This window comes from Labrus bergylta, chromosome 4, assembly GCF_963930695.1.
Source record: "Labrus bergylta chromosome 4, fLabBer1.1, whole genome shotgun sequence".
Taxonomy (NCBI): Eukaryota; Metazoa; Chordata; class Actinopteri; order Labriformes; family Labridae; genus Labrus; species Labrus bergylta.
In genome coordinates, this window is record NC_089198.1 from 25,759,340 (window position 1) to 25,786,798 (window position 27,459).

At 38.4% G+C, this 27,459-nt stretch overlaps 1 protein-coding gene across 2 annotated transcripts; it reads left to right on the plus strand.

Moving 5' to 3' along the window:
• Positions 1 to 1,556: 1,556 nt before the first annotated feature.
• On the plus strand, positions 1,557 to 25,569 carry atp6v1h (ATPase H+ transporting V1 subunit H). 2 transcript variants are annotated; one of them, XM_020635204.3, is made up of 14 exons: positions 1,557 to 1,671; positions 2,385 to 2,533; positions 3,328 to 3,427; positions 4,483 to 4,572; positions 5,187 to 5,300; positions 5,965 to 6,069; positions 7,056 to 7,115; positions 8,053 to 8,150; positions 10,066 to 10,258; positions 14,635 to 14,813; positions 15,112 to 15,237; positions 16,457 to 16,558; positions 19,208 to 19,321; positions 25,174 to 25,569. In XM_020635204.3, the coding sequence occupies exons 2-14, from the start codon at positions 2,430 to 2,432 to the stop codon at positions 25,241 to 25,243; spliced, it is 1,455 nt and encodes a 484-aa protein (XP_020490860.1). In that variant the 5' UTR covers positions 1,557 to 1,671; positions 2,385 to 2,429; the 3' UTR covers positions 25,244 to 25,569. The 2 variants fall into 2 exon arrangements, with proteins under 2 accessions (XP_020490860.1, XP_020490861.1); XM_020635205.3 differs by lacking the exon at positions 7,056 to 7,115.
• The last annotated feature ends 1,890 nt before the right edge of the window (positions 25,570 to 27,459 follow it).

A 27,459-nucleotide genomic window follows, 5' to 3' on the forward strand; every position in this document is an offset into this window, starting at 1 on the left:
AGCTTAGGCCAGATTAAGCCAGGAGGTCTTAGTGTCGGAGTGAGATGGACGGAAAGGAAGACTAGCGTTAGATGTGGATTCATTTGTGATTATTGTGACTCTTTGATGAATTCCCATGTAATACAAAGGATTAAAACACATTGTTAAGTACAAGAAACATATGGTCACAATGTAAATGCAGCACCATTAGTAAAGATGTGCTGCCAGTCTGGGCTTCTGACATGTTGCAGGGTCAGGATAAACTCTTTTCAAATCTCAGTGTTAACAATCAACCAACTTCATCTCTCTGTCATCCTTACAAAGCTCTAATGATACACCATCAATTAAATACACCAATGATTACAATGCATTGGCTGAAGTCACACCTCTCATTTTCCATCCTACCAGGATGTTGAAAATATTTTCATTAGGTCTGCCCTCCTCTTCCTCTTTCAAGTTTGTTGTTAATCTTTTTGCAGACCTTAACAGCAGGGGAACAGACAATCACATGTGATACATCTGTATCCATTTTTTGTTTTATTTTTAAAGCAGCCACCCTCTATTTTTTCTCTTGTAATTTAGCACAAATCTTTTTTCAAGTCACTGACATGTGCTTCCAGATAGGACACATATTAACATAAAAGTAGACTTTATCTACACTCTAGGATTTCTCCATGTACAATAGTCTATTCATCTCAGGCAATATGCATCATCATTAATGTTTGAATGAACTCCTGTTTTAGTTCCAGCTCTTAAACTAGTGACTTTTATAATGTCCAACATTTTATTATCCTGTCTTTCCCATTTCATGAAATGGCAACAGGCTTTATAATGTTATTACTGCAAAAGCTGCTGTACAATTGATTTGCGTTTAGAAGTTGTTAACATATTATTGCCAATAAATAAACTTAAAATCCTAACCCTTTAGTTTAATGAAAACCAATAAACAACAAGAGTTCCATCACTTACAGTTGTTAGTTGCCCACTTTTACCTTTAATCAAACTTACAATTATAATTCTACAATTTTTCAATCAGAAAGTAGACCTACATCTCTCTTAAATGTGGCTTGTTATTGTTGATGTTCATTTCCCATTTTGTCATTCATTTTCTTGTTTGGTTCAGGGTATGTTTACATTCTCAATACCCTAAACCATGGATGGGCAACTTTGGTCACAGCAAGGGCCACATTCATTTAATTCTGACTGCCAGGGGGCCAAATTGTAGGATACAAAAATGATAACAGTCAATTATATCTCAAATTTAACTCAACATATACCAGTGATCAAATATTATTATGGAAATATTTCTGGTTTTCATGATTTCATGGCAGATTTTGTCATGTTTTCTTCATGTTTTGGTGTATAAAAATTGACTTGAGGGCCACATTGAGGGTTGACGAGGGCCGCATGTGGCCCCTGGGCCGCCAGTTGCCCACCCCTGCCCTAAACTATAACCTGGTTGTTTACATATTGTCATTATAGCGATTACGCTTACGAATTAGACTGATATGGATATTTAACATAAACTTATAATTTCCCAGGTTTAAAGTTAAACTCATCCGTCTCAACCATAGACTGTAAACATTACAACTCGCGCTGTCGTCAGTCTGTAGTTCATGTGACTGTCACATGACGCAGCGTGACGTCGTGTTGTAGTCAGTCAGCTGTTCGCACAGGATACTATCTAACTTGGTGAGTAATTCAACCGAGCGTTTTGCTCTGTCATTTATCATAAGATATATTCACAATTCCGTATAATGTAATGTGTTAGATTCCGTGACTCTACGTGTTATTTCATGTTAAACTGTATAAAAAGGATAAAAGGAAGGATGTGAAGCTATGTTAGCCCAGCTAGCTTGGCAGCTATTGCTTCTGCTTATTTTACGTGACAGTGTGTCGCTAACAGCGCTTTAATTTGGCAGTGTTATATGTCTGTGTTATATTTGGCCGTAGCATTAAAACTGCATACGCGATAGGCTATGAATTGTGTTGCTTTATCACGGGTCTCATCGTGAGATGTCGTGACATTGGACTAAAGCTACTGTAGCTAGCACCTGATGCTAACTTCCGCAGCAGGGTTTCTTTGGTTAACTTGTCTCTTTCTGTCAGAATGATTGTTAATGTTTGGTGAATGTAAGGCCACATTTCGAAATAATCGTGACGTTGTTCTTAAATTGTAGCTCAAAGCTTCGTTGGTTAAATATTCTAAAGCTAATAATCAAATGCGACTTCACTGTTTTGCTTCACTTGACTGATTACTTGTTTTCATGTTTAGATTGAATTGATGAATTCACAACATTTCAAATCCTGCACATTGTAGTCAACACACCAAATCAGGCCTCAATCCTGTAGCCTCTGATGTTGTGACTCTCTGGACTGATGTTAATTATGTTCTTTCCCTCCAGGTGGAGTTGATATATTTAATATACTTAACATATTTAACATATAAGATGGATATCCGCGGGGCTGTGGACGCTGCAGTCCCCACCAACATCATCGCTGCAAAGGCGGCTGAGGTGCGGGCCAACCTGGTCAACTGGCAGTCCTACCTGCAGTAAGTAACGTTACATATAATGCAGGGCATCATTTTAAGTATGTTGTGCATTTTCATGAGGAATCAGTGGAGTTAGGCTGTGATTACAGGACTTAAATCGTTTTGAATGCTTAAGTGTAATAACTGAAGACCTGACAGCCAACTTAAAAGCAGCTCCGCTCACTCCACACTTCCTGTGCTGTGATTCACTGTCTGGAGTGAAACTTCCTCTTGTGCATGTGTCTTTTAATGTTGTGATCTGACCGATGAGTCACTGCAGTATATAGCTTCCAAAATTGCATCCGATTCTTTGATATTTCGTTTGATTTCAGCATATATTTACAACAAGCCTGTTGTTTTTGTAGCTGTCCAGACCCATGGACCATTGATGGTGTGTCTTGTCTTAACTGCAACATGTGGCATTTTCAGGTTATATGCCATTAGTGTGCAGACTGCTCTTGTAATTAGAATCACCCTGTTAGTGACAAGGGAAAGCCCAAAGGAGGGCGCTTGACAGCATACATGCATGTTGTCTTTCCAAATGGTTCAGGATATGTTTGGAAGAACTCGTGAATGATGAATCATTACATGTCTTTATTTATCTGAACAGACTCATGATCATTGCATTCAATCATGTGGATAGGAGAATCAAGACTCCTTCAGGCACACTGACTTCATTAAACTCTGATCTGCTTCAGATGCTGCAATGAGAAAAAACAATTATGAAATCATTTTTGGGTTTGCTGCTGATCAAAGTAAAGAATTGAGGCATTTAGGCATCAGATTAAATTGTGTTTGTTGACATTCTCTTGTAGGAGTCAGATGATCTCTGCAGAGGACTGTGAATTCATCAAGAAATTTGAGGTGGCAAACTCGGAGGAGAAACAAGTCATTCTGACCAATGAAGGACATCAGGTATAACGTTCTTTGTGTTTTATGTGCATTCATGCTTGTTTAGCTAAAGTTCTCAAACTTATCAAACTTATCTAGTTGCAATTCTCCTTAAAATCCCCATGAAAGGAGAGTGACGTATTTCAAACCCAAAAGGTATAGAACCAATCACAAGCCAGAAGGCGGGATGTAACATTGGGATGAATTTGAGTGGGTCGTTAGCTTTAGCAAAGCTTTTTTTATTGGTGGAAAAATGTGTTAACGGCCCTTAATGCAGGATGAGTCATCAGACATTTGAAATGTTTTACAGAAAAAGAAAATACAGTAATTTTGATGTAAATATACTCAGATATTTTTCAATTCCATGTGATTTCTCCCTGGATGTTTTCTGTTTTGGTTCACAGCTTTCAAAATAAGCAGACAGACAGACATTTTCTTGTAGACGTCTTAATATCAACTCAAATTAATAAGGGCGTTGCAGCCATTACAAAACTACATTATCATCTTGTGGTACCTTTATTTCCAAAGGTGATACTGAAGTTGAATACCTGGGAGTGTTTACATTCTGCTAAAGTAAAAATAACTGTGAAAGAATTGATATAAAATATAATTTTAACTCTCCTTTTAACGTTGCATATTTTTAAAATTTTACTAGAAATAAACTGTCTCACTGTACTGTGTAGACCAGTGGTTTCCAAAGTGGGGGTCGGGACCCCCAGGGGGTTGCCAGCCACCAAGAGGGAGGTCGCGAGATGCCTTCCATAAAAAATAAAAAATCATTTAAAAGTGAATAAGTATATATTTTTACCCATTTTTGTAAATATACAAAAAGTAGTCTAATGTCATATAAGACATAGTATCATTATGTGAAATTAATGTGTACATTTCTATTGTTTTTAGGCTGTTTTATTATTTTGTGTTCCTAGTTTTTGGATAGGTTTATTAGTGTGTATGTGGCTGTCGCTGTTTTTAGAGGGGCCACACACCGAATAAAAGCAAAGGCAGTTTGTTCATTTTGTCAATAAGCGCCACTGTATGTCTTTCTGAGTCTGTCTATTCCTATTTTTGTTTATGCGCAGTGTGCCAAGACCTTTCTGAACCTGATGGCTCACATCTCCAAGGAGCAGACCGTCCAGTACATCCTGACTCTGATTGATGACACTCTGCAGGTACGCAAACAGAACCACTGGCTGTGGACAAATAGGACATGCATGCACATATATAGAGACAATTTGAAATGGCAGCAGGACTATGGTCAGAAAACACAAGTCCATTTTGTTCAATTTGTTTTGGCCCCAAATCTAAAATCTCTATTTTCTTCAACCTCTTTCCTTGGGAAATCAATTCCAATAAAAAAACAAACATCTATTTACCCCCACCATGCTAATGTTTTAAGTTTTCTATTTTTTTTTTAATTATTATTATTATTTTTCTTACTGAGGAAATACTAGTTCTTATTTGTGATTAGAGGGCCAGCCTAATAATTATTGCTATTAAAAACAGGTTGTTGAATTTCTCAATCAATTAAAAAAGTAGACCTAAAATGAGCCTTTGTTTCTCTACGTATTCTTCTTCAGTTTATCTTATTGTGCTTCAAAAAATAGAGATACTATGAACAATGAATGTATTAACAATCATAAAACTTCAGTAGGGCAAACTGATGTTGCTGAAATTATTTAATCATAATTATATCTTATTATGATTCAACATGCACTATCCTATATCTTATCTGTAATCTTCATTCACATCATCTTCATTCAATCTTCATTTTACCATTACTCAGGAGAACCATCAGCGGGTCAACATCTTCTTTGACTTTGCCAAAAAGACCAAGAACACCGCCTGGTCCTACTTCCTTCCCATGCTGAATCGTCAGGACCTTTTTACCGTCCACATGGTGAGTAAAGACACATTGATAGGTCAGTAGGTGTTTTTCAGAGTGTAAATTCTCATACCCTACTATCTTCCTCCTGGGTTTGCTGTTTTTGCCCTGCCCTGCACCTACGCGATGTGCGTATAACTAGCTCCTTTGTATAAGAATTTAATTCAGGGAACTGTTTGTGTTGTTCAGATACTCTCAGCATTTCTTTTAAACACTCTGTAATCATTTCAGGGCATCATTAATTCCTCAAAAAACAACCTTTAACCTTTTTCATAAAAAAACAAGCAATTACCATAATTATTTTTTTTACCTGCAACCACCTTCAGATAAAAGATGACCACCCCATGACAAACTGATTACTGTGATATGACACCAGCAGCTTAAAAATACCAGCCAGATGGCATCTAGCAGGTGGGCAAAATGAGACCCGAGGTCTGTGACTCTGTACTTTGAATCAGTCGAAGTGTCTCACTGGCTGACACTCAATTTCAGAATTTCAGATTCTTGACATTTCTACAGTACAAATCCTCTACTGGCAGGAAGCAAATTGGAGAACAGACTGTGTTCCACATGCTTTACTGTGACCTTACAATACAGTTCATGGTAAAAGTGCTGTCAGTTTTGAATGTTCCTTAATGCTCAGCAATATGAATTTAAGTTGTTTGCTTTTCTTCATTAGGCGGCAAGGATCATTGCCAAGCTGGCTGCCTGGGGCCGTGAACTTATGGAAGGAAGTGATTTGAACTACTACTTCAACTGGATCAAAAGTCAGCTCAGTTCCCAGGTATTTCAATCAGAGTTTTACTTTATATTTTGTGATGTTGATAACTCTACCTGTGTCCTGCGGTGCGTTGCTGCGAAACCGATCGCCCTTCAGGGACAAATAAAGTTGAAGTTGAGTCGATTACCAATGAGGTTTCAGTTACATATTTCAATACTTTCAGGACTAAAAAGGTCCCTTATGTATGTTTATAACACGACGTCAACGTAACAGCAGATGTTATTTGTCCCCCATGACAAATGACAAAGGGTTAAGGCGGGTCACCAAAATCAACAGATTTAATCTTAATAAAGTCATAAACACCATGATGAATTTTGCATGCTCATTATTAGGAAGTCTGGTGTTTATGCCCACTTGAAAATGCACATCTTATTTATGAGGGATGTTATTCCAGAATGGAAAGTTTTGTGTCTGTGTTAGTACATTCATTATATTGTAGAAAATGTATCTTTTAGTTACTCTGGTTAATTTGTCCTTCAACCTTTCCCTTCCCCATATTGAGATATCTTTCCTTATCTATACTCTAGTGTTTTAGCTCAGTGTGAAAACTGAGGGAATACATTGTACCTCAGTCTATTCATATTGAGTTGGAGCCGCCTTGTCAGACCTTGAGATGTTCTGATGAAAGCCGTGATGTTGCTGTGCCTTGGCAGATGTATGTGGTGAAGAGTGGGCAGATGATAAAACAGCTCAATATTGATTCACAGTTTCTTTTCTGTGTCTGCAATATTAAGAGGACAGTGCAGGGGTAGCCAGCATTTCCAAAAGCCAGATTTTGCCTCTTGGCAAAATATGTCTTTTAAACAATAACGTCATCTTGACAATTCTGCTTCTCTCCTGAACAGCCAATAAGGGACCATCCATTCTCCCTGAATTCGGGTTTAGGCTTACTGGGTGAACAATTTCCTCCAGTGCCACTGTAACTGAAAGCAGCAAGAGTTGGATTGTGAACAATTGTGCACCTGTTTCTTTTGTTTATCTCTCATTAGAACCTACATGGTACAGGTCCAGAATCAGGCTCAGGAGCAGGAACTATTTCCCCCAGTGAAGTGAGTATGAGTGAAGTGCATCTGCAGTCCTCCGGAGCTTCAGAAGAAAGAAACAGTGGGGTGGCACCTGTCAGATGTCACTGGACTTTCACATCTTTTCTTCCCCCTCTCTATCTATCCCATCCTGTTCTTGCACTCATTAATATTTTGCAGATTTTCAGAGACCTGACTCTTTTAGAACACTAGAAGAAATCTCCCTTTAGACAGCATGGTGTTTGCTGCCACTGGTTGGTTTTAATTGTAAAAGTGGATATTGCATGCTGTAAGCCACTTCTCCTTAATGCTGAAAGCGCATGACAAACACAGCTTTTTGTGTGCATTAGGATAACAAGGGGAAATTGGAATATTATTAGCGCAGCAGCAGTAGCATCCTACCATTTTAGACCCCATATTTTCTCAAGCATAGCCTGATGATTCTGAGAGTTGTGCTCCGAATACTGTTTACATGAGGGCCATCTAATAACCAAACATTGTCTTTTCCTCTGCATTTTCAACCAGGTAACCCCCACTCTTCTGCTCTTCTGTCGTCACTGGACTTCTCCGCCTCTCTTCAAATCTCTCTTTGAATTAACCGATTAATGTGATCTATTTTCTCCTCTTAGCTTTTTTCCACTCTAATCTCAATTAACATTATTCTGCTCAGGTGTGGTGGGACACTTTCCCCTGCTATTGCACTGTATTGTACCACTGGGTCTGTGATCTAGCATGTGTTGACGTACAGTTGAATACAATTGGTTGCATGTGCAATGCCTCAGGTTTTGATCAGTGACAGTAATGCAAGTTTTGGACTGGCCTTCTTCTCTGTGCTGTATCTGCTTGTCAACTGGGTGTTTCAGAACTGCACTAATTGTACTTGGCCTTCTAACGCTTTGTTTGTTTTCCTGAGCAGAAAGCTCACACTGCTGTTTGAGTAAATGTTTGCCTCTGTCCTCCACAGAGCTCTCAGTACGTCCAGTGTGTCGCCGGGTGCCTTCAGCTGATGCTGAGGGTTAACGAGTATAGGTTTGCCTGGGTGGAGGCTGATGGAGTCAACTGGTGAGTACTCCTTTTAAACAGTGTTACTTCTATTATCAAAAAAGCACTTGAACTGGTCTTTCAAACATGCTTTTTGAGAATTACCCAATAGGAGCACATTCATCCATATTTTACCACAGTTTCTGTTTTACATATAGATGTTTATTTAATGCCTTAACAACATGCCCCTGCTTCAACAATGCCATAACCCAATGTGAATTCCCAGACTGAGAAGTATCACACCATTATTATTATGAATGTACAAAGAAGTGATGACGGCTGAGCTTAGTTACGGTGCTGTGCAGAAACACAGTCTGAAAAAGGCTTATAAGAAATAATTTGTCCATAACAACCTAAGACAGTCCCCCCGCACTCCCCTTTAATTTTTATTTGTTCTATTCTCGTTTTATACATATATATTTTTTTTAATGTTTTGACTTGTCTAGTTTTGATTTTTCTTGTCCTACTATGAGTGAAGGTCATGCCAATTTGTTTTAATGTTTATATTGAGATCTTTGTCTTTCTTGTTGGAAACCCAAATCAAAACAGTTCAAATTGAAATAAATGCAATAAAAAGACAGTAAAGCCATGAACCAAGAAAAAGGAATTTAAAAAATGTAATTTAATTAATAGCGTACATTTTTAATGTCGGCTTGAAATGACTTGTCAAAATTGCAGCCATCAACTGAACTTACAGCAAATGGAAAAAGTAAGTGTCTCGAGCGAGCACCACTTGTCATCATTCCTCATCATTTAAAAAATCGTCTAGAGAGAGCAAGGAGGAATAATGAAAAAAATAAAATAAAATGAGGCACTATCCTGTCAGACCCATGGCTAGGAACAGGCTTAATAACATTTTCTTTAAAGAGCCAATTACTGAAGGAGTGGAGCACCTCATGTATCTGTTAATGCGTCCTCTAGTGAGGTCACTGGTGGAAGCAAATTAACCTGACTTTATAAAGGGTGCTGGGACTCAAGGTAAAAGGTCTGAACTGTCTTTATGGCTCTGAATTAACACATTGATCTTTTAGTTTGATGCCAGTGAATTTTCAAACATTTAAAAACTGTATTAAATATTCAAAGTCGTCAATTTATGTAAACTTAAACAATGAAGATTATACAGAGCCCCTAATGTCCCAAAAAGTAAAAAAAAAAATATATATATATATATATCTTGTGCGCACAAGATATTAAATTGTACGGATAGGATTTTTTTTTTCTTACTTATTGGACGTCTGGGGCTCCGGAAGTCTAAATTGTGAAATCTGTAATGCATGAAACCTGAAAATTAATCTTAAAAGAAAAGCTGAACATTGATCAAAAACCCCTACTAGATGTGAATGTATAATAATGATCTTTTTTGCAAAGGGAAAAACGTCCAAATTCCAAATTCTCACTTTCGACTTCATTGGTACATTATAGGCTGCCACTGTATTTCTGAGTAGAGGCAATAAGGGGGAACAGTGTAAGACTGTCAGTGAAGATGGATAGTGGAAAAAAAACTTTGAGAAGGCTCAATCATTTCTGCGTTATCTGTCAAAATGATGTGTTTTACAAATGATTGATGATTCATACTATCTCTTACTTGGTCCCATCTGTTTTTCTGTTTACAGCATTGAAAACATTCCTTCCTGCTTCATTTGACTCAATGTTTCAATTCAGTTCTGCACATCTACAAGCTCTACATCCTTGCACTTACCAGCTATTTCTGTTAATGGAGGACACGCTGTCCCGCTGCTGTCATTAGTACTTATCTAAAGATGATGGCTGTGAATTAAATAAAAGATAATTGTTGAGCAGCATGCAGACACACGGATGTGAAAGCCTCTCTAATAGGAAAAAAAAGTGATAGATAGAGATGTGGGTCATTTTTTCCAACCACTAAACTTGTTCTTATTCTTTCCATTTTTTGTTTTTTTTAAATTCTCTTCTTTAGCATCACGGCTGTGCTCAGCAACAAGTGTGGCTTCCAGCTCCAGTACCAGATGATCTTCTGTGTCTGGCTCCTGGCCTTCAGTCCTCAGCTCTGTGAGCAGTTGAGACGCTACAACGTGGTGCCCGCCCTATCCGACATCCTGCAGGAGTCTGTCAAGGAGAAGGTCACTCGTATTATTCTGGCTGCCTTCAGGGTACGTGTAGAATTTCTCAATTGTTCTGTATGTCTCAGAAATGCAGAATTATATAAAATATTCTTACCTGAAATCTGGATTCAGGCAGAAGTGGTAACAGGTGCACTTTGGTTGCAAAAGTAATTGATGAGATGAGATGAGATGAGATGAGATTCAACTTTATTGTCATTACACATATACAAGTATAGAGTAACGAAATGAGGTTTGGCATCTCACCAGAAGTGCAAATAAGCAGAAAATGCAAGAGTCTGTGCTATGTACAGTAATTGAGTGCAAGAGTCTGTGTTATATACAGTAATTCTGTGCTATGTACAGTAATTGCAAAATTTACAGATGTAGACAAAAAAAGTGAATTATTAGGTAACAGGTATTATTAGATCTGTCACCAGTAAAGTATTCATCATGAAGGTTCATTGTGTTTTGATAAAGTTTAGGACCACATGTTCCAGAGGCCTGTTTTGTTTTTGTCAAAACGTAGATCTATAAGATACTTTTTGTAACTGGTTGCAAAAGTTTGCAAGTCATAACATTATGCCAGCACCTTTTCAAAATGCTGCAAAGCACTAAATCTTCCTTTCAATCAGGCGGTATAGTGTAACACAACAACATTAAACTGGAACGGAAACTCTTAAACAGCAGATGGAGCAGTCCATAAAATAGCCAAACACATAAAAGATACATGAACACGATTTATGATTGTGCTGCCCTTTCCACCCCTTGCTATGATTGCCCAAAACATCCATTGAATATTTAATGAAGTTCTAAGAGCTGTGTTTCGGCCTTGCTCTGTTGCTTTGAGTTGATGCCAGGTAATAGATTTCCCAATTCTGTGTCCAGAAAAAGTTCAATTAATGGCAGAGTGCCTGTGTATTCCTCCATGCTGTGGTGCTTATTTGATTTAAAGAGCCGATTAAGTCTGACATGACTCCAACGCAGCTCTGGAACATTTTAAAAAAATATAGAAAATCAATGTAAAAGCTCCCAGGTCCTCAGAGGACTGATAATGTTCAGAAGAGTATTACAATTATTGCTCAGTTCCAGGTATTGAAGGCCCAATAGTGTCGTGAATAAAATGTCCCGTTTTATGTTAATAATGAAGTCCTTTTTGCTATCTTGATTATGTAAAAGAATAAAAACACTAAATCCATGGAGCAGTGCAGTAAGCCTGTTTAAGACTGGGAAGTTTAGACACTCTATGAAGATTAGCAGCAAGATCATCTTTTCTTAGTTTTCAATCAATCTTTATTTGTATAGCACCAATTCAAAACAAATGTTATTTTAAGAGACTTTACAAAAAGAGCAGGTCAAGACCTTGTGATATTATGTTACGAAGACCAAACTTTAATCCATCACGAGCACAGCACAAAGCAATATTAAGCAAAGTTACAGTGGCAAGAAAAAAACTGCCTTTAAACAAGCAGAAACCTCGAGCAGAAGCAGATTCATGTTGAACAGCCATCTGCCGTAACTGTGTTGGGGTTGAGTGCAAAGAGGGAGATGCAGAAAAACAGAGATGTTACAACATTTAAAATTGGTAAAAATGTAGTATTTGTAGCATTGAGAGTCAGTAGGGGGGTCAATAGCCATTGGACAGGTCTAACCACCAACGACCCAGAAGACCCTGTGAGACAAGGGAGCTCAGCAAATCCCAGGAAGATAAATGGTTCGTTACCTTATAGTAAGGCCTACAGTAATGACATAAATGCATAAAGAGAGAGAGGGAGAGACAGGAGCCCAGTGTGCCAGGTCCCCAGGCCGTCTAAGCCTTTAGCAGCATAAGTAAGAGCTGATCCATACCAGAGCCAGCCCTAATTATATGCAAAGATTTTAAACCTGCTCTTAAAGGTAGAGAGGCTCCTTTGCCTATATCTTAATTCATGGTCATCTTCTGGATTAACAACATTTAATTAATAAAATATCAACGCCAAGTTAATACATTACACAGTAGAAGAAGTCTGAATGAAATGAAAAGCTTTCTTTAAATTCTGGCTCTGTCCAACCTGACAACAGACCAGCGACAGACGTTGCTCTGAGCTCAATTCTGGGGTGAATGGCATTGATTACATGATTGAAACATGAGCTCATACGTGAAAGAAGGAAAGTTAACTGATTTCCAAACCTGACTTTTAGGTTGCTCATACTCCTTAGTCAGACAGTTTCCTTGATTCTTTTCCTTCCTTAAACTCAGACAAAAATCTTTTCATGTCTTTTGTTAAATGTAACCTAACACCCCAGATTTTAAAAATACGTTCGTTTTTGTTTGCCTTAATGGATGGCTTTCCACCCCAAATGCCTTCTCATTGCCACTCACATCAGCAGAGCTGTCACATCAAATGTTTTTGGATGCACCCATGAAAGAAAGGTGCTTGGCTTTTTAATTGGTTCGTCAAGTTTGTAGCTCAGTTTTACTGTCACAGTACGTCGCAGCTAATTAAAAGCAATGGCGGGCGGTGAAGGGAGACCCTGAAACGTCTTGTCATTGAGGGGGTTTTCCCCAGAGTCGTTGAAGTTACCTTGAAGTGGGTGTGTTTGTCATACAGTGAGGAGAGCTAGAAAAACAGTGTCCCACATGTAGAAGAGGAGAAGTGTTGTGTTGAAACCTGACAGCTCTCTTCAGGGTGTGATGAACAATTTGTTGAAACAGGGATTGCATGTACATATCAGATAATCTCACTGAAAGGCTAGTTTTGATTGGTAGTCTTTTAGCCTTATTTAGAGGCTTCCTCCAATAGTGACTATTGTGCTATATGTAGAATAGTTAGAAGCAGTTTAATGACATGTGCAGACACAAATGTAAGCAGATGATACCAAAACAGCAGGGCTACAGTCATTTACAGACATTTTCCACATTGTTTTGCATGATGCTATTTTCCCAAATGTCCTCATTATGCAAATGATCGTGCTCACCACATGGGACATGAAGTGTGATTTACATTATCCCAACCATCTGGAAGTCCTTGAACACATCCTCTAAGGCAGCACTGATGTGTTTATGATGAGTTTTACCTATTAAAAGTAAAAGTAGTTTCCTTTTTTGAAAAACATATTCACTTAGAAAATGTTCTGTGACCTGGCCAATAAGGATGTCAAGCAAACATCTCTGCATTGTGCTAGAAAAATAGGGGGGGGGGGGCGACAGATTTTTGTAGTTACCAGTTACTCTGCCAACAGTGAGGCTTAAGTGTTCAATCAGTGATTGTAGAGGGTTCCTTTTATTTGAGTCCCACTGCTCTTTGTCCTACTTTATTTTTTTTTCACTCCAAAATGTCACCAAGAGTTTGTGGAACTTTATCAAAAGGGTTGGGCTGCAGAATAATGCCCTGTTACCTACAAGCGGTCCGGTTTGGTTCAGTACAGTTCGGTTCAGTAAACCCTGATCTTGCTTGTGTTTCCACAGCCAACCGTACCTTACTTGGTAGACGCCAGGGTGTAAGCCGGATGGCAATAGCCAAATTAACTCCACGGTAATATTAAAACATTGCGCATTTTGTGTTTGTGCCTTACAACTGCTGTTGCATGGGAAGTGACGATTCTTTCGACCAATAACTGGACTGCAGTGTGTCTAACTCCACCCTCTGTTGGGGGCTCTGGACCCCAACAGAAGGGTAGCAAAAAAGTAGGACTGTATGGATCTGTTGTTATAGTAACAATACAACATTGTCATATATTATATAAAACATATATACCATTGCTCTCTTTGTCCAACCATCTTTTGTCCTTTACCTCATAAAACTTAAACAACAAGACGCTCCTTTAGACTCTGCCCGCTCAGTGATTATGTCGTAAGAGGCATTGTGTTCTTTTTGCAGCACAGCTCAGTATTCATCCCCTGCACATGCCCCTCACATCTAAAATGAATCCTGATTAAAGAGGTGTAATTTTACCTTGAAAGAATTTCATAACCTTGATGATGTTTTTTTCATATTAGGAATAGGAAATGATGGTAGAACTGTCTACCACAGTATATTTATAAAGCTGAAGAACTTGTTGACTAATACTAAATAAGAGCTATGAGCCTTCAACTGTTTCTCCATTGACTGGATGCTGTAAGAGACGACCCAACTTCTTCTCTCGAGGATGAGAAAAGTTTAATAAGAAAAATTGCCATATCAAACAATGAGGCCAGCTCAATCCTCTTTCCAGTAATACGTTTTTTAATACGATTATTTACTGTAACCATGCAAAAACAACCCTCATCTTTCATGACTTAGCCTGAATCGGTTGCTACACTAATGATTTGTATCAATTACCAGCTTTCTGTTTTGAAATGTCAGTCCCAGTTTTCACTTCTCATTTCTAAAACAAACTGCTCGCATATGAGATGAGTCATTTTTTGTACCTCACCTGTTTCTCAAACTGATTTTTGTCTTTGACAGAATCTCCTGGAGAAGTCGGCAGAGAGGGAGACTCGTCAGGAGTACGCTCTGGCCATGATTCAGTGTAAGGTGCTGAAGCAACTCGAGAACCTCGAGCAGCAGAAGTACGATGATGAGGACATCACAGAGGACATTAAGTTCCTGCTGGAGAGGCTCGGAGAGAGCGTGCAAGATCTCAGGTACATTGGACTTTTCTTTTCATGAATAACATGCGGTCCTGTTTAGTTTACAGTAATTTTCAAACGACAGAGCGGACAGTGAAAAAACTGTATGTTATTTTCTGCACCAGGCTCTCAAAGAATTAATGATTATTCCGTGTTGTACATGAACCCAGTTCTTTATGAAGGCATTGATTTTTTTTAATTAAAAATAAGGATTATAGGTTACCTTTTAAGATTTTCTCTTTGATCCTTAGACTGCCCTTTCACTAGCAGAAAAAAACACTCTTCAGTTTTCTATTTTTTTCCCCCACACCAGCTCATTTGATGAGTACAGCTCTGAACTCAAGTCCGGCCGTCTGGAATGGAGTCCCGTGCACAAGTCTGAGAAGTTTTGGCGTGAGAACGCTGTCCGCCTAAATGAGAAGAACTACGAGCTCCTCAAGTAAGATGATGCACACGCAGTAGAGAGACAATCGGTTTACTTTGTCTGTTCATATTAGATAAAGAGAAATTCTGTTAAAGGTACAACATGTTCAGATACTCATGAAGAAAAATGCTTTTTCATAGAGTTCATAAATTATATCATACCAGTCTTTGGTATGAAGGGAGGCTGGCTTAAGCCTGTTTAGTTATTTCCTTTTCTGGCAGCTATGCTCACTGATTCCAATAAGTATCTACTTTTAGCACTTGTAGATGAATGTAAGAATACAACGAAAAGTTGATTAAATTAAAAGTAAAATCTTCCTCAAATACATCTTTGAGTACTCTACTTCCAAGAGTGTTCTTTTTGGAGTTTCTCACTCTATCACAAATTTGGAAAAATGTAATTTTAGATAATGAAAAACAAATTCAGCCATAAGATTAAGATTGAAAGGTTTTCATTTCTCTACTAAGTTCTCAGTTAAGACATCTTTGACGTTGTACTTTGAAAGGGAGTCTAATCCCTTTTGATGGTGAATATAGTCAATCAAAACAAACTCCTGTATTGCAATTCCATGTCTTAAGGATGCCATTTTTGCTGTCTTAGTGTCTTTTTGTAGCTGTTTTTTTTTAATACACTCAAAAGCATACACTTCAAACTCAAGCTGAAATAGTCTCTAGTACTTCATCAGTGTGTGTACAAAAAAACAACACTTGAAACAGCTTCTGAAAAGGTTCTTACTCACATCATCTTGTTTCATAATTGCACATCCTCTTGCAAGTGCCAGTGTGTCCAATCGAAGGAATCGGATCACAAGAGATAAAACACCAATTTGTGTCTGTGTTCTTGTGTCTGTCACATACTCTTGTTGGGCCTATTATCATTCAGGAGAAATCCTAATCTCCCCATCTAATTGTCTCTTCACTCGTTTGTCTCCATGAACAGCTACAGGCAACATTGCAGCTTAAATGACGCTCCTTTTTTATTAGTCTCTTTACAAAATTCTCGCTCACGCGCCGTCTGAGTTGAACCCCAGGGTGACACGTTTTTACAGAATACCTCGTCTCATGTCCTTGGGTTTAGATTTTAAAGTTTTACACCTGTTTAAGGGTGACATTTACAAAGGCTTCCAGAAAGATCAATGCACCTCTACATTCAACTCTTTGATAAGCCTAGGAAAACAGTCTCTGCTCATCTATTGATTTTATGCTCACCTTTTTGTTTGCCCTTTCCTTAACAGGATTTTGACGAGGCTGTTGGAGGTGTCTGATGATCCTCAAGTCATTGCAGTGGCAGCTCACGACATCGGCGAGTATGTGCGACATTACCCACGTGGCAAAAGGTAAGGCATGGTCTCCATAAAATGTTTGGAGCCTTTTATGTTGATGCCCCGTTGTGGTCGTATCAAGAGACATTCATGTAAAAAGCAAACATAGACACATTTTCATGGACATTACAGTTGCATTGGACAGACCAGATGCATTGTTTGAGTGTTTAGCACACATGCTAATTCTCAACACTAGTCCACAGAAGGCTTTTCAGAAAGAAAAAAAAAAAAGTAATACTAATGAGAATAATAATGGAAAGAGAAAGAAACAATAATGAGGGGAAGAGAGAAATTATCAATTGTAAACTAATAATTCAAGGACATGCCGCTACCACATGTGATGAAACCTATACAGCAGCTCATTAGGAGCAGAGAGAACAGCAGGAGGTCAGCTGAGTAACAGAACAAACTATGTTGACAGAAGTTTGTAACAACCAGTATTTCTGCCGCCCACTGTCGCACTATAAGGAAGTATGACTTTTAGAAAACAGGCTCACTCCTGGCAAAACAAGGGACCGAGATCAGACTTGATAGTGTCAGTGGTCACTTTTTAATTTACATTTGTGCTCGTTATTTGTTGTAAACTGAGTGAATTATATTGATCCATTAATTTAAACTGCCTTCTGTCAATGGTAATGTTACAAGCACACATTTTGCTGCTTAACTCAAACCCACAGTCTTCCACAGTCTATGACTTTAGTTGTTGAGCATGAATATCCCTTCATTGCCACAGTTTCCCCATCTGCTAATTGCAGTCTAACGTGGCTTGTCAAAGAGCTTGAGCCTTTGAGATGTAGTGTGATGATAAGGGATGTGATACTTGCTGATAAATCTTTTTAAAATGAGGTTAGTAAGTTGATAAAGAGGAAGAATTTCAGGACATTCACAGACTGAAATGTTTAATGAAACTTATTTTTCAAAGTATCCATGCTAATGTTTGTGTTGAGCTTGGACTCTTTTCTGTTCTTTTTTAACTGACAGCGTTAAACCATGTTAGCCACCAGCTCCCAGTACTGCTAATGATGTTGTTTAAAAGTATGGTACGGTTTCGATTAGCACTTCGTTTATGGGTCTCAGGACGAAGTCTGTACCCAGCTTCAGTGTCACAGAGGTCCACAAGTTGGTAGTCAACAGTCAAGAGTAGAAAAGAAAATCGTGCTTGAAGCTAGAATTGATCAATCAGCAGCTCAGCATCTCGCTCTCTATCTCTCTGTCTTTCTCTCTCTCTCATGCGGGCAGGTATCAGTGAGCTGCTATGGTTACGAGAACCCCCCTTCCCCCATCAATATCAAGACTCACTTAGTAAAAGCAAAAAACATAACGTCTTCATTGCATGAACTGTGCTAGTAAAAGAAAGTAGTTATCCCTGTACAAAGTTTACATGTTTACAGCCTACAGCTTTAGAAAAACTGCATGGCTGAAATATTGCTGAAACAGAGGTATGTTAGGGTTGCAATATTAACAAATCTGCTGCAACTGTCTGCTGCTACATATTATGAGACACAAACGAATCAGGCCTTTTAAACTAAAAGTTGATTTAATGACAGTTTTAAAATAAAAACACTTAGCCCAATTTCCTTAAAAAGCTGACATTGTTTTAAATGAGAAACACTAATACTTAAAGTAGCCAGAGCCCAAAAAGAGATTGTTGTCTGCCATATTTGTTCATATCTTGTAACACTGAAAGGCCTGTTCCTTAGCAGCACAAAAACCCTAGGAAATAAGAATGTGGTTGTCTGTTTCTGTCAGGAGTCAGAGGTGGATGAACCTTTTTTTTTTTTTTTTTTTTTACTTCATATATCCTCTGAGGACGCTAGCAGCATGTGTCTCTCTACTCTCTCCGTGTATTGTTAAGGTTCAGCCCTAACAGTTGTTATCCTGAAGACACTGTGTGACTGACACTTCAATTATGTTTTTTCCTGTCTCCCTATTGATTGTTTTTCCCAAGGAGTCAATCCTTAAGGTTGAAATGCTCCATTTCTTGCTTTAATTCAACCTTTATTTATTCTCCAGAAATCATTGAGGGTGATTTCAGCTGTTGTTATCTCTTTTTTTTGGGATACTAAATAGTTATTTTGGGTGGATGTCAAATAAGAAAATTCAGCGACGAACAGTCGATGAACATGCAACAACTCACATGTCACTCAATGCAGCCACGCCCTTTACAATGCATAAACATTAGACTGGTCATTTCTAAACTGGTGAGTTTAATAAATGTCATGTGTGGAGGAAAATGCTATAGAGTCCAACAATTTTTGTACCAAACTATAAAACAATATGGTTGTTAATATTTATGTGGATTGACTCAGTCTCTAGTGGAAGTTATTTTTGCATTTCAGCATTGTTTTGGTGCTTGGTTTACCAGAGTGAATATGTAACAGGGCAGAGTGCCTGTATTTCACCTAATTTCATTTCCTCTTGTCACACCATTTACTATATTATCACCTGCATCATTATGCAGTTCTGTTTTCCTCTGCAAAGCTTTCCTTTCTCTTACAGGGCCGATGGTCCTTTATCACATGTTTAGAACATTTCAGTCAGGCTGAATGCAATTACCAGCTGAACAACTGAATATCCTGAATATCCTTCAATGTGAAAAAAGTACCTGTTCCATATCTGGATAAAAGCTTTCTACCATTATTTCTTGTATTCCTCTCATTTCAGAGTGATCGAGCAGCTGGGTGGAAAACAGCTTGTGATGAATCATATGCACCACGAGGACCAGCTTGTCCGCTACAATGCCCTGCTGGCTGTGCAGAAGCTCATGGTCCATAACTGGTATGAACACATTTGTGGATGCATTCATGCTTTGCATTCTGCTCCATATAATAAAACAAGTCAACACAAAGTTGTTGTCTCGAGGAAAATTAGATGTTACAGTCACATTGGAACCAAGCATCGTATGCAAATCCTTCACATTTGCATACAAATGATGAAAAGACCCTGCACACACCTCGAAGGTATTTTTAATTTATTTTGTCTGATTAGACTTCTGCTTGGGAGAAGTTGAAGTTCAGCCGAGTTGTGCTGGGTAGTATATCAGGTCAGTTGATTCTGGGCACTGATATAAAAAGGTATAAATAGAATTTGCCAGAACATGAAAACGGAGATGTTACTTAAATTCAGACTGTAGTCGCCCCAAATGACCAGCTACGAAGTACAGTGGTAAAACAGCTCCTGTCAGAGGATTCTAACATTCGATCCTTTTGATCCTAGATTTATAGATTTCTACATTTTTAGTAAGGCTTTACAAATAAATGATTTGATTGCTTGAAAACTTCCAAAAATTTTAGTTAATTTAAGTAGGTTCAAGGGTTTCTTTTTTATTATTATTGTCCCCACTTAAATTGAGCAAACTCTGATTTTAAGTGCTTTGTAACAATGTCCTTAATTAAAATCAAGCAGGTTTTTTTATTAGCTAATATTTGCAGTATTGGCAGTAAGCTGCTGTTCCAGTTGAAGGGGTTTCTACACGTGACCACAAGAGAGCAATGACAGCTTGTTTCCCCAACTGTAAAACATTGTGACCCCAACATGTCTTGGTCACAGCTCTTGGAAAAAAAAAAAGGAGTCCTTCATTAAATCAAGGGTCCAAATCGTTGTTATTAAGTGTATCTGTGAACAAAAACAAAGAAAGATAAACAACAAAAAACACGAAAACCCAAATATTTATCAGTATCTTATCTAAAATCCTTTTCCAACTCCTCATTGAGACATGACACCATCACTCTTTTATATTTCCCTTCACTAAGCTTCAATGGTATGGGCAAACCTTGCCCGAACAGATTTTCACAAGGTCCAGTCTAGTCACTCCTCATCTTTGTGTGTGTGTTTTTTTTTTTCTCTGCTGGCTTCTGAGAAACACAGAGACAAACAAACAAACAAACAAACATGAAAATACTCTGCTCCCTGAGCAACAGTGTATGGAGATATTGTGTTTTATGTCCTACTCTGCTGCTGTTTTCCTTTTATGTGACCATAATGTTGTTTGTAAAATGTATGTTTGCTCAAGTGGGGGCAGAAGTTAATATATTCACTAGCACAAAAAGGTTTTCTGTCTGGCGTTAGTGACTGAGAAAAATGAAAAGCAGGGGCGATGATTACCAGCTCTAAACATGTTCCCATTTCTCAGCCTAGGATGTTTTCATCCCCACCAGCTTTTCTCAAGCTCACTCTCAGCAGGACTCCTCTCACATCAGTGTGAAAGCATGTGATGTCATGGATCACTTATCATAGGTCTTTGCTCTTTATGTGATGAAGTCTCTCTCTCCTCTATGTCCTGATGGATCATCTTTGCCTCCTTTATGGAAACCTTTAGTAATACACTGGTGGTATGTGCTTCCTTGTCACCTTACCAAAACACTGCTTTGGGGATTCTGGATGCTTTTAATTAGAGCCCAACCGATTAATCGGCCAGCCAAAAATATCGGCCAATATTAGCATATCCAGTGACTATTATCACTCTGCAGAGTGTCGAGCGGGGATGAGCGTACATGCGCTGTTACTTTCCAGCTGAGTGACCATCTTGTCCACGTTATAAATCTTCTCCACAAGTGTTTGATAATTGCAATGGGGGGAGCCGTGCAATAAATGTATATATCTATTTCTATCTCTACAGATCAAACATAGATCTAAGAAATCGTTACCATTGTCCGCACAAAAAATACCAAGTCGGTCAGGCTCTATTTTCAGTCCCTTCTTTCATCGATATCGGGGATTCATTTGATCTACTCTGTACTCATCAAACCATCATCTTTACTGATCTATGATCCTTTCCTAAAAGAATTGATGAGGTTCTCTTCGAAGGAAGCCTCTATTCAGATGTGCCTGTCTGTGCATTTAAAACAGTCCTGCTGCTGCTGCTTCAACCCACAACACTTTTTTTAACGGTTTCACATGTGTTGCTTTATTTTCTGTGATAAATTAAAATCAGTAAATGGTTGAAGAGCTGTTCGGATACACTTTATTCCTTTTTAGTGTTGATCCAGATACCTCTAGCTGAGTATCTGCTTAGACAGCGAGCGTCTGTCCTATAGCAGCTAGAAAAATATACACATTATTTGTACAAAAACTAGCATTTTATACAAATTATGTATATAATCCAGGTTGTTTCAATTTAATCTGTTAGACATACTAGATTAAATGTAGGCTTCTATTTTGCCAAACATGGCACGTCCTTTAGTCGAGGAGCCTCTATATCAAAGAGATGTTTGATTATGTAAGGAGATGTTAATTTAAAAAGGCTGAATTAATGAATTCAATAGGATATAAGCAAAAGGACACTGATGTGTGTGAAACCAGCAATATGATGGGGATTAAGCTCATTCATATAGATACTGAATATTTACTTTAGCATGTCAAATAGCCTTTGATTTAAGTAAGGTACATGGGCCTTCACGCCTCTTATATTTCATGTTGAGCTGCTTCCAAGTCCTCTTTTCTCGCGCTGGACTCTGAAACTGATTTATTTTTCACCCGTAATATCAGCCTATAAGTGTGATTTAGTAGCCTGTTAAATTAATCGACTACATTCCAATTTACACATCGACTGTTCAGCTCGGAGTTTGTTGAGCCTGCTTTCTGGAATAGGACGCTGACCATGAGATGAGGTCAGCGTCACATGATGTGCCGTACTTCAGCCGTGCCCAAAGACCATTGCAACCATTGATTTGTTTTTGTGTCAAAGTTTAAAAAAATAAAAAAATAAAGACAAAGGGCGGGATGGAGACGGATAAAATTGCAGAAACATTTTTGTCGTCTCAGAAATGCGCAGGCTGCTTTTGCAGGTTTGTTCATTTTGACAGGGATCTAATATGAGGATGGGGGTTTCGTCTTTCGGTATTTACATCACACATTGAATTATTTGCCGCCTCCACTCATTGCCTTCATGAGAACAGAAATGTAAGAATGAGAACATTGGTTTCATAGTTTATTGATCAATTCTGAACCTGGGGTGTCTTCAGTTCTTATTGAAGATCATTTATTTTCAAAGTAACAGCTTCCCCCTTCAGTTGCTTCCCTCCATGTGAAGGACCTCCCATGCCTTCTTACTGGCAGCCCCCGCTGTCATGACAACAGCACAGATGAATGTGTGAAAGCGTTCTATATCCTTGTACCCTTCGGTCTCCTTTGAAAAGCCTTTCTTCTTCAATAAGTTGTTAATTGTGCTACTTTGCTCCGTATTGATGGTTTGTTCTGTTTAAGTCCAAGCCGCTAAGAGTCACTCCTGTCCTTGTGCTGTTCTGGCCCCGAGACACGGTCCTTTCAACTGAAGTCTATGGTTTCATTATATATCTTTAAACTGCCGTTTAAACACAAGCCTGGCTTTTATGCCCATAAGAATACCCAAATGTCAGTTCAAGATCACGCTGAACTCCTTTGAAAGAGCGGGGAGGGAGGGATTGGAAAAAGTGCAAGGTTGAGAAATCGACCTTGCTGAGAATTTAGGGGGAACAAACACTCTTTTTTTTTTTTTTTTTTTTGTTAAAGATTTATTTTTCGGCTTTTTGTGCCTTTAATGGAGAGATAGGACAGTGGATAGAGTCAGAAATCAGGGAGAGAGGGAGTGGGGAATGACATGCAGGAAAGGAGCCACAGGCTGGATTTGAACCTGGGCCGCCCGCTTGGAAGACTACGGCCTCCATACATGGGGCGCACGCACTAACCACTGCGCCACCAGCGCCCCGGAACAAACACTCTTTAACTCAGGTTCCCCTCCACAGTTTTCATTCTATTTTACTGCTTATTTAAATAAATCGATTTTCTGCTCATTCCCACTGCTATCCTCCAGATAGCTTTGATTAATATTTCTGTTCTTAGTTTGTGCAGCTTCTGAAACGAAAGTATAACATGCTCAACTTGCTTGGTTTCAAATGTTAAAGACGAACAGTTTTATTGGTTCTTCTGGCTACAAATCGTTATTACTCATCGTTACTTTTAGCAGCTTTTTCCATTTTGAACAACCCTGATGAGACTCTTTTGTTAAGGTTTGCAGGCTTTTCATTACCATCAGAGACAAAAATGACTCTCCCTCTTTAATTAACTGTATTGAATGACTGAAATCCACAGAAGTAGATGGCAGACTATTTGCCCTCAAAGCACAGTGGACACCAGCTTTATCTGCTTTGAAATCTTTTTTGTGTGGATCAAGACGGGGTTAGTAGTTAATAATGATATAGAGCATGGAGGCTTTGCTTGAAGATGAGCAATGGTAATTTGAAAGAAGAAATACCTGAGACAGAAATGCTAACATGCCAAAGAGTAAAATCTCTGAACCAGAGGGATTATTTTGCCACCCCCAGTGACCCCTGTCTCAACTCACTGCTGTGATTAACTCTTAGTGTTGATACAATTTTTTTTTTTTTTAAATCACAAACTGTTCATGAGTTTTTGAAGTGAATATGATTTCCTCGTTCAGAAGCTATATGCCAGCCTTTCCATGGTTAGGTTTTTGAGAGACATTTGATATTTTTCGTCGCAGTAAATTGAGTGTCATGGTAACACATCTGTAAATGTTACCGCCCAAAAGAAACTCGGAGGTGTGTGTGACCTTTCGAAATAATGACTTTATAATTCAACTCTGGGACTGACACCATGTCTGGGGATCAAGATAACAGGGAGGAGAACAGATGAAACGAGAACACATAGATACTAATTTAAAAGATATAGTGAGCTGCACAGTAATCAGCTGGAGGGAAATGATATGTATTTTAATCCTCATTTTAAGATTGGTGGATTATTTTGGCATTTGGATAGTTAGAACAGATGATTTATAACACTCTGTTTCTCTCTACAATTTGAGGAAAGACTTGTCAAACTATAGCTTAGCTTAGCATTAGGAATGGAAATCCTATCATACCACCTCACCCATGAGTCACAGATTTATGATGTATGTGTCCTGTGTCGAACCTCACAAAAGCTGCAGTGCCTCATCAACAATTTACCAAGGAAATCTTTGGCCTCTCATCGCCAACCTGGAACCTTTTCAATCAACAAGGGAGTCCGGGAAGCGACGACCATTAAAAGCAACTAAACCCGCTTGTAGCTGCAGGCTGCGTGGCAAGGCAGCTTATTAAACATATTCCACACATTGTACGCCATCAATTAAAAATTTACATCCGGTTTGTTTACCACTGATGCAATATTGATGTTGCACATCAGAGGCTGTTATGTTAATTGTTTAAACAAAAGGCCTCAAGAGTACTTAAACCCGCTCAATATAAAGGAAACGTTTGTGATTGGCCTGGAACTGAATCAAATGTCAAACAAGAAAGCAGTCTTTAGATGAATCTATAGTAGATTTAATCCTTGGTCGCAGCCCTTCTCTGCACAAAACAACAAAAAATCTATTCTTCAGAGCTGAAGGAAGGCAAATCTTATAACCTTTGAAAATTGCTGGACTATTTTTTTTCCTGTTACTTGTCTTTATGCTAAGCTAAGATAATTCGCTCATGCTTTAGAAAGAACATACAGACTCAACTCCTCATCTACCTTTCAGCAAAGAATGTTAAAAATTGCTATAAATTAAAAGGACATTAAATAGAGCAGTTGGAATTAAAAAAAAAAAAAAAATCAGTATATTGTGTGTTTGTGTGCGTTGAGGTGTAATGTTTTTCTTCTTTCTGTCACAGGGAGTACCTGGGGAGACAGCTCCAGTCCACTGATCAACAGCAAGCTCCAGCCGTGGCGGCTCGAAGCTGAACTGTTACCGTGCATTTGTGTTTGTGTGTCACTGCGTGGATGAGTGTGTACTATCTGTATATTGGTCCTCACCGTTTAAATAATCAGCTGTTCATTTTGTGTGATGACTTAAAACTCAACCGGTGTAGGTTCCTCCTTCCACCTCCTCCCCCAGCTGATCCTTGATGTGTTTTGATTTGACCGTGTTGCTTCGTGTCGTGCCCGCTGCTCAGTGATGTGTGGTGATTGAACACTTTATGTCTGTGATAATGTACAAAACTGCAAGTTATTTAAGTCTGAACTGTAAAACATTGTATGTATCCAAATAAAGATGCTTATCTACGCTGCTCCTGTGTTGTGTCAGCTGATATTGAGGTTGCACCAACAGAGTTGAGACTTACAGAGATTGGCTCATTCATCATTTAGGTTTTTTAATCTCATCATATTCAAAAACATGTAGACTCACAAATAGCTACACAGAAATGTCGAGGCTGACGAGAACATTCCTTCTTTCTTTTCCAAGTGTTTTGTTGTTGTCATGGTTCTCTCATCTGCATTCAGGCTCAGCTTGAATGTTACCTTCATTGTAATTAGTTTTTATTTATTCTGTATCTGTGCCTAATTATGAAGTCAAAAATAGCTTTAATGATATTTAAGAAAGGATTTACGTGCCATGTATTCAAAACGCAAAGGAGTCACAATATCTTTTTTATGGCTATGTATTTTGAAATGTACCATCAGCAATGTAAATCAGAAGAAGATGGAAAAAAAACCTTTTTCCAAACACAGCATCAACAATTCCCCATAACACCTAGGGATATGAACCTGCCTCCCACTTGAGCGGTACCTTCACAGAAGTCAAAGAGATAAACACTGCTTCATTTGAAGCACTTACACCGATGCATTCCACTGCAAAAGTTAATCTTTAAATTTGACCATAATAGTACTCTTGATAAAGTTAAAATGTGTACATTTATTTTCTATTTCTATGATGCCGGTAATTGTTATTTCTGATGTCACACTGGACTTTATGTTTTAGGGGGCAGAAAATATAACTTTGAATCACCTCTAAAATAAACCCCAGCCTGGTGTTATTGGAATAAACGTTATTTATAGTAGTAATTTTCAACAAGGTGTTTCACAGATAAGAGAAAAGGAAACATATAAAGAACATCAGATAACAAAAAAGAAACAATGGGATCATAAAACTATGGGGGATAAAGTCAAACAATATATAGAACGGTTTATTCAAGTCCCCTGAGATTGAAATCTTTTCGAGAGAGAGCTGGCCGGGGAAGCGCAATAACAAAGTTAAAAGAACATAAAATAGTTCATGTCCAAAAACAGTCCAGGAAAAGTTGGTAAAGAAAACAGAAAGAGCAAAAAATAAAAATAAAAACGACAATGTAGCCTGTCTTAATATAGACGGAAAGTGCTTCAGTGTTCTGGGGATTTGAGCAGCCATGAACCTGTCACCTTGGATTTAAGATGTGATGAACAAAAACATCTCTTAACTGTACCCTCTGTCTCTATCACACTCATTTCACAGTAAATGTACCCCTATAATCAACAGCTACATTAACCATGATCAACCAACATTAATCAGAGGAGGTTAAGTATACGATACAACCACAAATGTGTGGAAGGCGGCCTCTGGCTGTGCAGGTGAAGACCGGGAGTGTGTGATGAGTTTGTACTGAGTGAGGAGGACGTTGAGAATGGGCGATAAAAATCGATTTAAAAAAAAAAGTTACATGTAGAACCTTTAATCTGATTAATGAAGTCCCCTGTGCAGAAATTGGAAACTTTATTAGCTCTTTGAAAGTTATAAGAGAGACATATTGAAACGGTTTTCACAAAGATAAACTTGATCAATGTCTGAATCGATGTGTTGCACAGAGCAGCTTAGCTCATTTCTATCTTCTCATTTCTAGCTCCTGTGAGGAACTTTCAAAACTTTTCGTTTTGTGTTGATCTTGGTGTCCTGGTGGATAAAGGGAAACCTCTTATATTTTCCTGTACATGTGTAAGTAGTATTCTCTAATAAAATATGCCCTCCTGCTTTCTTTTAACAGTCATGCTTATCAGTCACTGTACATCTTGGTGTACAGTTTGGTGTAATTTTGGTCACATTGTCAGTCACCTAACCCCCCGGCAGGTTTACTGGCATTAAATATAACTATATAGAAATCATCCCTTTTAATTGTGATGCTCTGGTTTGCTTTTGTAGGTCAGAA

Bases quoted from the DNA above. Each gene is read 5' to 3' on its own strand.
- atp6v1h (XM_020635204.3), top strand. From the start codon at position 2,430: ATGGATATCCGCGGGGCTGTGGACGCTGCAGTCCCCACCAACATCATC. The intron at 10,259-14,634 runs GTACGTGTAGAA...TGTCTTTGACAG, and splicing joins TTATTCTGGCTGCCTTCAGG to AATCTCCTGGAGAAGTCGGC. The intron at 16,559-19,207 runs GTAAGGCATGGT...CTCTCATTTCAG, and splicing joins CATTACCCACGTGGCAAAAG to AGTGATCGAGCAGCTGGGTG.